General features: G+C 45.4%; 2 protein-coding genes across 7 annotated transcripts; one reads left to right on the forward strand and one right to left on the reverse strand.

The window, feature by feature from the left end:
• Positions 1-4,817: 4,817 nt before the first annotated feature.
• Positions 4,818-6,049, reverse strand: LOC117144276 (zinc finger protein 330 homolog). The gene is made up of 2 exons (XM_033309379.1): positions 5,490-6,049; positions 4,818-5,397 (listed from the first exon to the last, which is right to left on the reverse strand). Exons 1-2 carry the CDS (start codon positions 5,979-5,981, stop codon positions 4,942-4,944), a joined length of 948 nt encoding a protein of 315 aa, XP_033165270.1. The 5' UTR covers positions 5,982-6,049; the 3' UTR covers positions 4,818-4,941.
• A 498-nt stretch (positions 6,050-6,547) lies between these two features.
• Positions 6,548-12,278, forward strand: LOC117144576 (heterogeneous nuclear ribonucleoprotein A1). 6 transcript variants are annotated; one of them, XM_033309833.1, is made up of 6 exons: positions 6,549-6,718; positions 7,188-7,677; positions 9,260-9,435; positions 9,500-9,806; positions 10,095-10,185; positions 11,965-12,278. In XM_033309833.1, the coding sequence occupies exons 1-5, from the start codon at positions 6,671-6,673 to the stop codon at positions 10,166-10,168; spliced, it is 1,095 nt and encodes a 364-aa protein (XP_033165724.1). In that variant the 5' UTR covers positions 6,549-6,670; the 3' UTR covers positions 10,169-10,185; positions 11,965-12,278. The 6 variants fall into 6 exon arrangements, with proteins under 6 accessions (XP_033165721.1, XP_033165724.1, XP_033165723.1 ...); XM_033309832.1 differs by lacking the exon at positions 11,965-12,278 and adding an exon at positions 10,548-10,642 and having other exon boundaries at positions 6,550-6,718; XM_033309834.1 differs by lacking the exons at positions 6,549-6,718; positions 11,965-12,278 and adding exons at positions 6,886-7,046; positions 10,548-10,642.
• The last annotated feature ends 274 nt before the right edge of the window (positions 12,279-12,552 follow it).

A 12,552-nucleotide genomic window follows, 5' to 3' on the forward strand; every position in this document is an offset into this window, starting at 1 on the left:
ACTTGGGAAAACGCGCACGGCGGTGGCACTCTATTAGCACCTCTAAAGCACAATTTACAACAAACATTTACAACTGTCAATTGGCAACAAAGCCGGCCAGCGAAGGGTGCATGTGGTGGCCAAAGAGGAGATCGGCCTGAAATTAAGGATACAGGTCACCCGACGCGGCACAAAGGCACCGCCGGTTTTAGGATCACGATGAGATGGTTTTTCGGGAACTGGCCGCTGACGAATTGCCGGCAATTAGTTAGCATTAAACAACAACTAATGGCTGCCATTGATGAGGACGTGCATCGAGAACCTTTCAATAACACACATATCAGTGTGAATGCACACAATCGTATCTGTCACAGGGCATACATACATATAGTACGGTTTAAAAAACGAAATTAATAAAAATTTCACTTGAATTGACAAAGTGCCCGAACGCCGTGACGTTCAACTGACGACAAGTGCCACTTGACAAGCTGCCGAACTTGAAATTTTTTTCATTTCAATATTTCATTGTTACCCCCGGCAAACACACGGCATATACCCAACATATAGAAGTCTGACTCCTGGTCTGGCTTGATTCGCTCGATGTGTTACCTGTCCGCCAGCCTCGTCCCACAGCTGGCGATTAATCTTGACATTGAGTTGCTGTTGCTGCTGCTGCTGCAGAGACAGATGCAAAGACAATGGCCCACTGGCATATATAAATGCGATTTCTCGACCATACACACTGTTGACAATAAATAATTTAGCCATCTATAATGGCCCGCTGATGAGTGCTGTTTGGCCTGCGAGGAGGAGGAGACGCTCCCACACTTTTCCCACCGGCGATTGCATGCGAGATTGCGATCATAATCATGGCAGTTCACGTGCAGAGCACGCGGCCGCTGGAGGAAGGACAAGTGGCAGGACTCGAAATCCAGGACATGTAATGGGATGGATGTGCGAGCAAATAGATTCCCAGGCCGTTTGAACTGGTGCTTCACGACAAGTGCGGGTCATCATAATCATCGGCATCATCATCGACATTATTACAATCGACCGCAACTACTTTAATTACACTGTTAGCCGCAGGCAAACTACACTGGCCATCACAAACTTAGGGGTAAATCTGGACAGTAGTAAGTTGGGTTTGGTAATCATTTCAGGATAATCAGGATAGTAGAAGCGAATTGTGGTGAATGATGATGAGTGTATATCCTGGTCACCCAAGTGAGCAAAAACCCAAGCTATGTATTTCCTTGCAGTCCAGTGTAAGCTGAGGTTAATAACTGTAGCACGCCGTGGGCGTGGGACGCGTAGGTGGGCGTACCCGCTTACCAATTGTAATGCAAAGCGCGCGCGCGTGTGTGGGTGAGTGGAATGGATTGGAGTGAGGGGAGGTGGGGTTCGAACCAGGACCCTCGGGCGTATTGCAAAATTCAGCTTCGCCCGATGGCAGAGCGGAGCGTCTCGCCGCTCAAGTGCCAGCCCGCCGGGCTATTGACAGAAATCAAAACGGGCCAGAATGGGCGGATTCAGTGGGCTCAATGGGCTAAATGGCAAGCGCTGGCGAGATTTTTTGCTTCCTGCAACTGCCCCCTTTTTTGCAGCCAGTTGAGACGACGGCTTATCGTGGCATCAAAACAAATTCGTTTGAAATTAATTCGGAGATTTGCTTTCATTAGGCGGCTTGCCGGGTGCAAAGTATGTAGCTGCGTTGGCAAACACAATGGCAAAAGGAGAAACCACCGACACGGCGTGCGGCTAATCCCTAAGCCAAACTTTTGGCTGGTGGAAGGTCGTTTCAGGTCCAAGTTTCGCCGCCCTCCATCCCCCGCCGACACGTGACCCTCAATTGTTACACGCCGTAAACCAACACCCACCCACCCAGGCCATTCGATTGTGTTCCGGAATCGCTTTTCTGGCTGCGTCATCACTTTGAATTTCTGGCGAACAGCCGTGTATGTTGCTCCTAATGCGACAGTTTAATTGCAGGTGAGGCGCAGCGGGTCGCGTGCCCAGGGAAGCGCCGCTGATGCAATTAGACAGCCAACGACTTTCCCATTGTCCTGCCGTGACTTCTCCATTGAATCGCCTGTGTGCGGGCGGGCCTCCTGGTGTCGCTTTCCCGGCACAGTAGCTTCTGCCTTCGCCCAGTCCTGCTGTGCGGGTGCAGTGCGGCTCACCTGGACGAAGCTCTTTTCCGACTCGATGGCGATGACTTTCTAACAGCTTTCGGCAAGGATCATAGATGCTGTTGTCTGCGGAAGTGTGCTAATTCCAATTAAGTCCTTAACGGGTTTTATAAAGAATGTATAGTTGGATATTAATAATACCACTCCATATAATATAATAACATAGCTAGCCTATAAATCAGTCGGCGACACTTTTCTCTGGGGAAAGCAAGGGTCAATTAACCCGTGTTATTTTGAGAACATATTCTCAGGGATTCGCCCACAGGACGAAGTAGATCAAAGGCGTACCCCTGCGCCGAAAAGCGCAGACCAGAAACTTGGGTTCCCATTCCATCCGCTGCACAGAAACTCGACCGCGGACCGAACAACAACGAAAAACGTGAAAAAACTTTCTCACATTACATCACGGACCAGTGAGGACGGCTAAAACAACAAGGACGAGCAACTGGAGCGCTCTAAATGGACACCGAACAACATCGTTTAATATTGATGGCCATTGTTTGAGCGCTTTATGATGGGAAAGTGAGGCCATCTCCGTGGCACTGCCTACGCTTTTCCACCGGACCACGTTGTGTTGGTGTTGCCGGTTCAAGTGAATATTTAATTAAATTGTTTTCTAATAACCACGCGCTACTTTGCTGGACGCAAAACACGCGTCCGCAAGCGGCGAGCGGCGGCAGGACACGCGGCATACGGACCGATACCAGGACACACCTTGTTGTGCCAACAACATTAGCAGGGGCCGAAATAAAAAAGTACGCTGAAAACGAGAGCCACCCCTTTTTCGCTGCGTATCCTGGTTCTAATTTTCCAAATTACGCACCATCAATCATCGCCAGCTTTGACGAACGTCGATGGCGAAGTGGATGTGGATATGGCTGATGTTGATGATGACGTTAGATACCACCCCCACCGAATCCAAACTACCTAGACCATCCCAACCAATCCTGTCCAATCCAATCCAATCCCATGGCGCAATCACTTGAAGCGAGCAACGCTGCGGCAGACGCAAGATGAAATTAAATTAAACTTCAAGTGGCCGCAAGGACCTGCTGAATCCTGAAATCCTAGAGTCCTTAACCCGTAGCCATGGGAAGCAGTGCCGCTCCGGCTGTTTTCCATCGTAATTAACGTTAATTGCGTTTGGCCATAAGCCGTACTTTTTGACTTCTCCACGTGTTCCTCGGATTGTCCACAGGATTTTCCCACCTTAATCCTTGGCCATGGCTGTGTTATTGTTATGGCTTGACTTTGGCCGACAAAAATATTGGCATTGCATAAATAAGCAGTAGATAATGCTGATCGGAAGTGATTAGAGTTTGCGGTCGGCTTTTCTTGGGAATCCTGATCCCAGCGAGACTTTAAACCCGAGACCCATCCATCTGGTAATTGAGAATGCACTCCGGCTAATGAAGGCGGTCATCGTGATGGGAAGTGACCAAATTGGCTGGACAGAGTGGGCTCAAGGATTAATATCGCAGTGCAATTAAGAGCTCAATCACTGTGACTCGACTCGGGTCTTGTTTGCCTCTCTCTGATTACATTTATGAAATTATTATTGATGTTTGGCACTGACCACCACAGCCCACAGTCCATAAATGGCACACCCCCTCCATCTGGCCCCCATAAGCCACCCCGTTTCTAATTTTGTTGAGTAGCCCTAACTCCAATGGCTTGGACATCGCCTCGGCCGGAATAGACAGGCCATTTTGATTGAAATGCAGACACAAATGCTGGCAGGCGGCCATTAAGCTGCTCCGATCTATACATAAGTATGGTCATGTAAGTAACCACAGCAGGGGGTATCTTAGCAAGGGTAATTACATATTATACCAAGGATATGCTTAGTATCAATCCAACTTTAAAGTTCGTATGGCAAATGTTTAATATTAGCTACTAAAGAACTAAATCTGAGGACTATTGTTCCGACCGCGACTGTATGTGCATCCCATATCCTCTCACACTAATCTGTATTATGTACACAGTTGATTTGCCTGCCACTCACCCACCCAGTCCCCGACCCCATGCGTCCACATCCTCGCCCAGGACTCGCCTACATAAGTAACGCCACATATGATTTCATTCATATGCAGAAGAACTATGCTCCTCCCTTCCATCAGGCCGCTCATTGATTTGCAATGCCTAAAATGTTTCAGCCTGATGATGGGTCCGTCCCTGCCCACATCCCGTGCCCCACTTGGCCCAGCCACCATCACCCATCTACCCATTGCTGTTGCTGTTCCGCTCTGCCTAACTGCCAAACATTCCCAAATGCCGAAGTGCGTGTCTTTCGCTTGGTGTGTGTGGTGTGTTTGCCATCGTTTTTGGAAATATTATATGCTCATACCTCCGTTTTCGAGTAAATTGTGTAAATATTTGCGCTCGTAAGTGGATTGGAGATGGATGAGTCTATCAGCAGAGAAGTTGGCGCTGGCAGAGCCGTTGGCATCGCCATCATCATATGCGTATGGGTTGGCCCTGCTGCTCCTCCCTGCCCAGTCGCATTATTTCCAATCCGCACCCTCAGTTCCCCAGTTATCCTCCCTCGTGGAATTTGGGTTCGCATTTGCTTTCGCATTTACCTTTCGACTTTGGCCCACAGCCCACTTGCAGCTTGTTGCATTTTAGAGAATTTCTACTTGGAAGCTCTACAATTTGACAAAGAATTTATTTCCCTATTACATCGAGAGAAACGAGTGCACAGCCGAGAATTCATTCGCACACTTAGAGGGACTAACAAAAGGCTATTTACGAGTATATAAACAATTCAGCCTTATTTGGTGGCCTTTTTGTCGGTTTCCTTCTCCGGTTCACTTTCTGTGGTCTCGTCCTCTTCCTCATCATCATCATCGTCTTCATCGCTTTCATCTTCGTAGTCTCCATCGGACTCATCTTCATCATCATCACCGCCGTAGGAGTAGCCACCACTGGCGGCGCCACCATAGTAGCCACTGCCACCGGCTCCATAGTATCCACCGTATCCCTCCTCGTCGTCGCTGTTGCCTCCTTGTTGCTGTCGCCCGAATTTGTGCGACCGAGTGGACATGCTGAGGTCCTTGGTCACCGAGGTATCGTAGTTGCACTTGGGGCACGGAATTGGCTTGTTCTTGTCGTACTTAAAGCCCTTGCGACGAACGTGATCCTCGCAGTAGCAGGTCTTGCAGCGCAGGCAGGAGTATTGACCCAGCTTGTTGCACGATTGACACTTATAGTTCTCCGACTCCAGCACCTGGAATCGAATGGATTGCATTACATTAGGCGTCACATGAATCTCGAAAGGAAGTTCGGAACAAAGCTTAATGAGTATTTTTGGTTACCCACCTGACAGCTGGCCTGGTGCTCGAACTGATCGTCCTCGCACAGGAATCCGTTGCAGAAGGAACACTTGAAAATGCGGCCGCCGTGCTCCCAGACACCGCGTTCGCACTCCAGGCAGGTCGCATTCTGCAGCGGACACGTGCAGGCGTGGTTTTGGAGACACTTGCGTCCGTGGCAGACCCACGCCTCGCAAAAGTCGCAGATAGCGCCCACCATTCCGAGGCCCGTGGTGTAGACGCCCGGATGCTTGACCACGCAATCGCCGGTCTTTAGCATGCACTTGATCTTCCCGCACTGGGCGCAAATGGGTAATCTCTGAATGCTCTGGCAGAAGTAGCAGAAGGCTCTCGACTTCTGCTTCTTCTCGCACTTGTCGCACTCCATTGGCGCATTGCAGGGCAAGTCCGCCAGGGGAACCTCCCTGCTGCGGATCTCCTTGAGGCGAAGCTTCTGCTTCTCGGCCTTCTTACGCTGCCCAGTTTTCTTTTTCGGCATTTTGGAAATCAAATAACTAGAAAACTTATTTCCTTACGTGTGCGGCAGTGTGGCTACTGCGGGTGCGGCGAAAAATACCACAAAAAGCTTTCGAATAAATATGTAGCTAAATCTTGAAAATAGCTAGAATAATGTAAACGTTGATAAAAATTGATTTTTAGTAAGTCAAAATACTTTTGAACTCATCTCAACACTGTGGAAAATATTTTTTCCTGAAATGTCCTTTAAGGTGGACCTGCGAGCACTTTGGATGCTCTGCGAGTGGAGATATTCCTTGTTCAATTGCATATTTTATTTACTCTATGAATCCAATAAACTGTATGTACGACTTACATAGATAGTAAAAAGTTCGATTTGTTTACATATTTGATTTATAAATCACGTCCGCATGTTCCTTTTTCCACCGTTCCGCTATCGTTGCTTATTTGACGGACACAGATTTTCAGTGGAAGCAAGTCATAATGTCTGCGGTAGTACCGTTTAGTGTAACCAAATGCCTTTGCTTGTATTTTGTAAGAGCTGTGCTAAGGTCTGTCTACGGCTTGTGTGGTCACATCAACATTTTTTTTCAGTCTGAGGTAACGACTTCTATAGTGAGCATCTGTCATTCTCAGTGTCGTAATTTCGCTAGTTTGGTTAAGAAATATAAAATCATTGCAGTTTAGTTAGATATTTATAAGTGCTTCGAAATGGGTGGTCACGACAACTGGAACAACGGTCAAAATGAGGAGCAAGATGTAAGTTGCATACAAAAGAATACACATATTACATACATTTTTAAGGCATGGTGAAAAGAAAGAGGACAGATATTGTAAAAGTATTGTATTAACAAGGGTATCTATCTGTCAAATTATCGTTATCGTTATCAGTAGTATCGAATAGCTGCTGTGTTTAATCGGTTTTTAGAAACGGTCACACAGTATTCAGTTTTTCATTCGTCTCGTGTGTCAGGGGACTTTCTCCATTTGCAAAGGCAAAAAATAGTTAGTATAGAAGTTACTCGACACTTGCAATAGTAAAATGGTGAACTCGAACCAGAACGGCAACTCCAATGGCCATGATGATGTAAGTATTGGTTATTAAGGGTCTAGAAATTTCGTGCAAACTGGTGTCTCGCCTTGCCGGTCGCCATTTTGAAAATTACGCATGTGTCTCAAGGGCGGAAAGTGAGGTTATGTACAGCCATTAATAAAATCAATAATTTAGGACTTTGCTCAGGACTCCATCACCGAGCCGGAGCATATGCGCAAGCTGTTCATCGGTGGCTTGGACTACCGCACCACCGACGAGAACCTGAAGGCTCACTTCGAGAAATGGGGCAACATCGTGGACGTGGTGGTCATGAAGGATCCGCGCACAAAGCGATCCCGCGGATTCGGGTTCATCACCTATTCCCACTCGAGCATGATTGATGAGGCGCAAAAGTCGCGTCCCCACAAGATCGACGGTCGAGTGGTGGAGCCCAAGCGCGCTGTTCCCCGCCAGGACATCGATTCCCCGAACGCCGGAGCCACCGTAAAGAAGCTCTTTGTTGGCGCCCTCAAGGACGACCATGATGAGCAGAGCATCCGCGACTACTTCCAGAACTTCGGCAACATCGTCGACATCAACATCGTCATCGACAAGGAGACTGGCAAGAAGCGAGGATTCGCCTTCGTCGAGTTCGACGACTACGATCCCGTGGACAAAGTTGTGTGTAAGTAGAACGATTTTGCTAATATTTTGCTAGACAATATCGCGCATCGTTTAGAAGTTATTTATTTCTTTGAGAGTAGCTTGTTAGGAAAATCACATTGCCTTGTTAGTTTTATACAATACAGATTGAATTATCTGCACAGGAAACGAATCCGTATCTTATGGTATACATTGTAAATATTAACCCCATTTGTGTATGCGGCGTTGAACAACATGCAGCTGCAACAACCCCTAATCTATATGCTCAATCAGCTCTGGAAAATTGTAAGGCTTCTCACAAATGTCCATCAGCGTCGGATAAACGAATGTAAACTATAAGCAAGAAATTCGATGAAATTGCATTTATTACCATATATCCACAGTCCCAGCTCCGCATAGCAATGTTCGATGTGCTCATGCGGCGTTTGTGACTGTAAGATGAAATCCCAGCCAGTATTATATCATTGTTGTTGGTGCTGTTCGTGCATCAACGATGAAAGAGTATATGGCACACTATAGCTTGAATCTAAAACTGTTTCCTAAAATCACAGTACTGACAAATTAACTGGTTTGAAACCATCGCCAGGGTAGTTTTTTTTTTAAACGCTGTGAGATGAATCAAAGCGTCGGCTAAGCTATGTTATGCGAATGTAAACATTGCGCCTATTCAGCGTAACACGCAGCCTCGTTACAATAGTTCAATTAATTGTTATTATGGAAATCGATACACAGTCCCAGCTCCGCATAGCAATGTTCGATGTGCTTATGCGGCGTTTGTGACTGTAAGATGAAAGACCCAGCCCATATTATATCGTGTTGTTGACGCTGTTCGTGCATCAACGATGAAAGAGTATAAGGCACAATATCAGTGGTTTACCAACTATATGAACAGAAAGAGTATACAATTAGTCTACTGACTAATGCACAGAATGGTGAATATTTTTGAGCGTGAATATATGTATCGTAAAATTAGCTACGATTCCACAGTCCCAGCTCCGCATAGCAATGTTTGATGTGCTCGTGCGGCGTTTGTGACTGTAAGATTAAATTCCAGCCAGTATTATATCATTGTTGTTGGTGCTCTTCGTGCATCAACGATGAAAGAGTATACGGCACACCTTGATTATCGAACCGATTAATCAGAAAGTTTGTAGATCACCCCCTTCGTGGACGTCACAGTACTGACAAATTGACGGGCTTGAAACAGTCGCCTGTATAGTTTTTATTTAAACGCTGTGAGATTAATTTAAGCGTCGGCTAAGCTATGTTATGCGAATGTATATTATAAATCAATTCTGTGTAACACGCAGCCTCGTTACAACTGCAAATCAAAGGCACCGAAAGGTGAATGTGTACTATCGGATATCTATCCTAATTTTAGCTAAAATTCCACAGTCCCAGCTCCGCATAGCAATGTTCGATGTGCTCGTGCGGCGTTTGTGACTGTAAGATGAAATCCCAGCCAGTATTATATTGTTGTTGTTGGTGGTGTTTGTGCACCAATGATGAAAGAGTATATGGCACACTATCCTCCGGATGCACCATATGGGGAAATTTATTTTCGAATCCCACTAATAGCATGCTTTCCCTCTTTCTTTTTGCAGTGCAAAAGCAGCATCAGCTGAATGGCAAAATGGTGGACGTGAAGAAGGCCCTGCCCAAGCAGAATGACCAACAGGGAGGTGGCGGAGGACGCGGTGGTCCGGGAGGTCGTGCCGGTGGACACCGCGGAAACATGGGCGGTGGAAACTACGGCAACCAGAATGGTGGCGGCAACTGGGTAAGGACTTATTGATCGCCAACAATTCGATTTGAGACTTATTACTGGTTAATTGGCATTGCAGAACAACGGTGGCAACAACTGGGGCAACAACCGCGGGGGTAATGACAACTGGGGCAACAACAACTTCGGTGGCGGTGGCGGCGGTGGTGGTGGTTATGGCGGTGGCAACAACAGCTGGGGCAATAACAATCCGTGGGACAATGGCAATGGAGGCGGCAACTTTGGAGGCGGCGGCAATAACTGGAACAATGGTGGCAATGATTTTGGAGGCTACCAGCAGAACTATGGCGGCGGTCCTCAGCGCGGTGGCGGCAACTTCAACAACAATCGCATGCAGCCCTACCAAGGAGGTGGTGGATTCAAAGCAGGTGAGCAAACAGCACATCTGTTGATGTATTGATAACAACTAGATAGCAAGACACAGTACCCTGACACCTAACTGTTAGAGCGTCGATAGAGTTTGGCAGTTAGCTTATTAAACGCTGTAAGATCAACTGACGATGGCCTTCGCTATGTTATGCGTATGTAAGATAATCCCAGTACGACGTAACACGCAGCCACGTTACAGTTTTTTTTATAAACAGTCACCACCAGTGTAGAAACTAGACTAGAAAGACGATTGGATATGTTCCTAACGATCCTGGGTTTTCTTTTAGGCGGTGGCAATCAAGGCAACTATGGCGGCAACAATCAGGGCTTCAATAACGGTGGCAACAACCGCAGATATTGAGAGAGATTCCGGACGAGGTGAGACATCCAAATAACCACTACTAACACCAAAATATACATAGTCCAAGGCGAATTCAGACCATTAACCAACCACCAACCGCTTATCTATCCCGTATGACCATTAATCTTTCGCTTGATTTGACAAACATAAGTTGTTTTTTTTTTTAATAGCGCCCTTATCGGCATTTTCGGTAGTTTTATAAAGCATATTGAGACTAAAATGCAAAACGGCTGAGACAGTCTGACCCACCTTACTCAACAAACTTATACGTATTTACACTTTTAAGTATTTAGAGAACAAAAACCCATCAACCAATTAAGAACTCCTTTTGCATACCAATTGTTTTAAATAACGTTTCTCATTTATCGACATTTTATAGGTGATAAAGTAAAAATCGCTCAGTATAATCCCAAAATTCAAAGTCAAGTAAACGATACGCAATTCAATGATCAATATGAAGAAGTATGAACGCACGTTCATAGTCCTAAGAAGTTTTCCGAGCACCACAAACCAAACATTACAGATTGATTGATCAGGATCAGTGCAGTGCAGTGAAGTCGTAAGAAGTTTGGTTCAGTCTTGGATTAGAACAGAAAGAGAGATCAGTACCAAGCATACCAGACCAATACAGAGTGCAGTGCAGTGCAGAGCAGTGTGTGAGCTAAACAGAAGAAACACAGCAAGTGGCAATACACGTACACAGAAGGTGACCAGGATTCCATTCAATTTGTCTTCGCAAGCGGTGATAAATTGAATGTCAAGAGGCGCATCGAAAACTATCCAATACCCACAGAATTGTAATCTATAATTTGCAACCCACATGTAGCAATCCACATAAGTAACATTGTAATTAGATCCACAAAGCCGACGGCAGGCCAAACATTTGTATTTCCACCACACAAGCAACCAACCAATCAACTTAAAACAACCAGTCATAAACGAATCAGCTATGTAAATCTTCAAGGCGGCAGCCGAGAGATATGTTTCTTTGGTTGCAGACAGCTCTCTAGTCCATCGGCTGCCGGCAACTTTTGATAATCAGAGCAGACAACACAAAATATATAAAAACATGTATTACATTTTACAACTTTACTAGGCTAAGTTCTCATAGAATTAAATCGAGTAGAGCGTGCGGAGCGACTTCTGCATCCATCCGCACGCTACCCTAGACTAAATAATTTTACTATTCAAGTTCTAAGCGAACCTGACCGTGTGTGGAGGAACCTAGATACTTAGATTTTTGAATAAGTGTCGACATGGATATAACCTCTTCCGCTGCTTAGATGTAACCGATCAACAAACAACCTTTATTGTAATTTATACATTTTAGCAAGCAGTCTGAGGAGTCAGCGCAATTATACTTAACAAAATTTACATTTTAATGTAGCTAAAAAATACAAGATGCAAAAAAAATACGCATATGTCCCGCAATTGATGTAAACTCTGACGAAAGAACAAAAAGTATATAGCAGCTAAGCCAAAGCCTCGTAGTTTTCTATATTTCTGTAGCACCATCAGCAAAAGGATCTCGATCAGAATGAGAGTGTATTTTGGAGTGTATTGCCGAGGTAACAAGGAGCAAGAAGCAAGTCTGACCAGGTCCAAAAGCCAGCCAAGAATCTCGTATACTATGTACTTTACTATAGCATTTGTTGTGGGCGGGCCATTAACGTCGTTCGAGAGTTCTCCTTTCACTCGCTTAACAGGAATCATTTTTCCCCTTTATTTGATTTGACCCCCGCCTGCTGAACCATGTCATTTACAACCATGTATATTATTGTAATTTCTGTTGCCAGTTGGCTGCGAAAAGTATGCGAAGCGCTGAAAGACTGCCGCCGCGCTACTGAATGCAGCCACGAAAGGTGCCCGCGTTTGCCAGCAACTCCGTCGCTGGGATTCGGTTCCCTGTGGGTAAGTAATCCTCCGCAGATCCCAAATCCGGAAAAAGTTGTAACTTTCAGATGGTCTGAATCGGCTCGTCGCACTTGAGAATGGAATGGATGTTGAACGATTTCCCCTCTGCAGCATCGTAAATATACGACTTTTATTTATTATTTCATTTTATTTTCTTTTATTTTAATTTTTACAATCTTTGAATAAAGAAATTTCAGAAAACCAAAGAAAATGATTTTTGAATTTAAATTTCACCAGTGCGCATATGGGGGAAAATAACGGTATATGGACAATAATTGCTGTGCGAATGTAACCTGATTAGCATGAAACCACAAATTCTGTTAAATATATTTGAATAGTTTTGAAAACATTCATTTTGTTGCATTTAATATCAGGCCACTAAAAATCATAATTATTTCATATATGGAAACTTTTTTTTTACTCATTGTGGTTGGTTTGAGTCTTCTCTAAGCGGTGAAAGTTGTCTGCGG

The sequence above is a fragment of the Drosophila mauritiana genome, chromosome 3R, assembly GCF_004382145.1.
Source record: "Drosophila mauritiana strain mau12 chromosome 3R, ASM438214v1, whole genome shotgun sequence".
NCBI classification, from domain to species: domain Eukaryota; kingdom Metazoa; phylum Arthropoda; class Insecta; order Diptera; family Drosophilidae; genus Drosophila; species Drosophila mauritiana.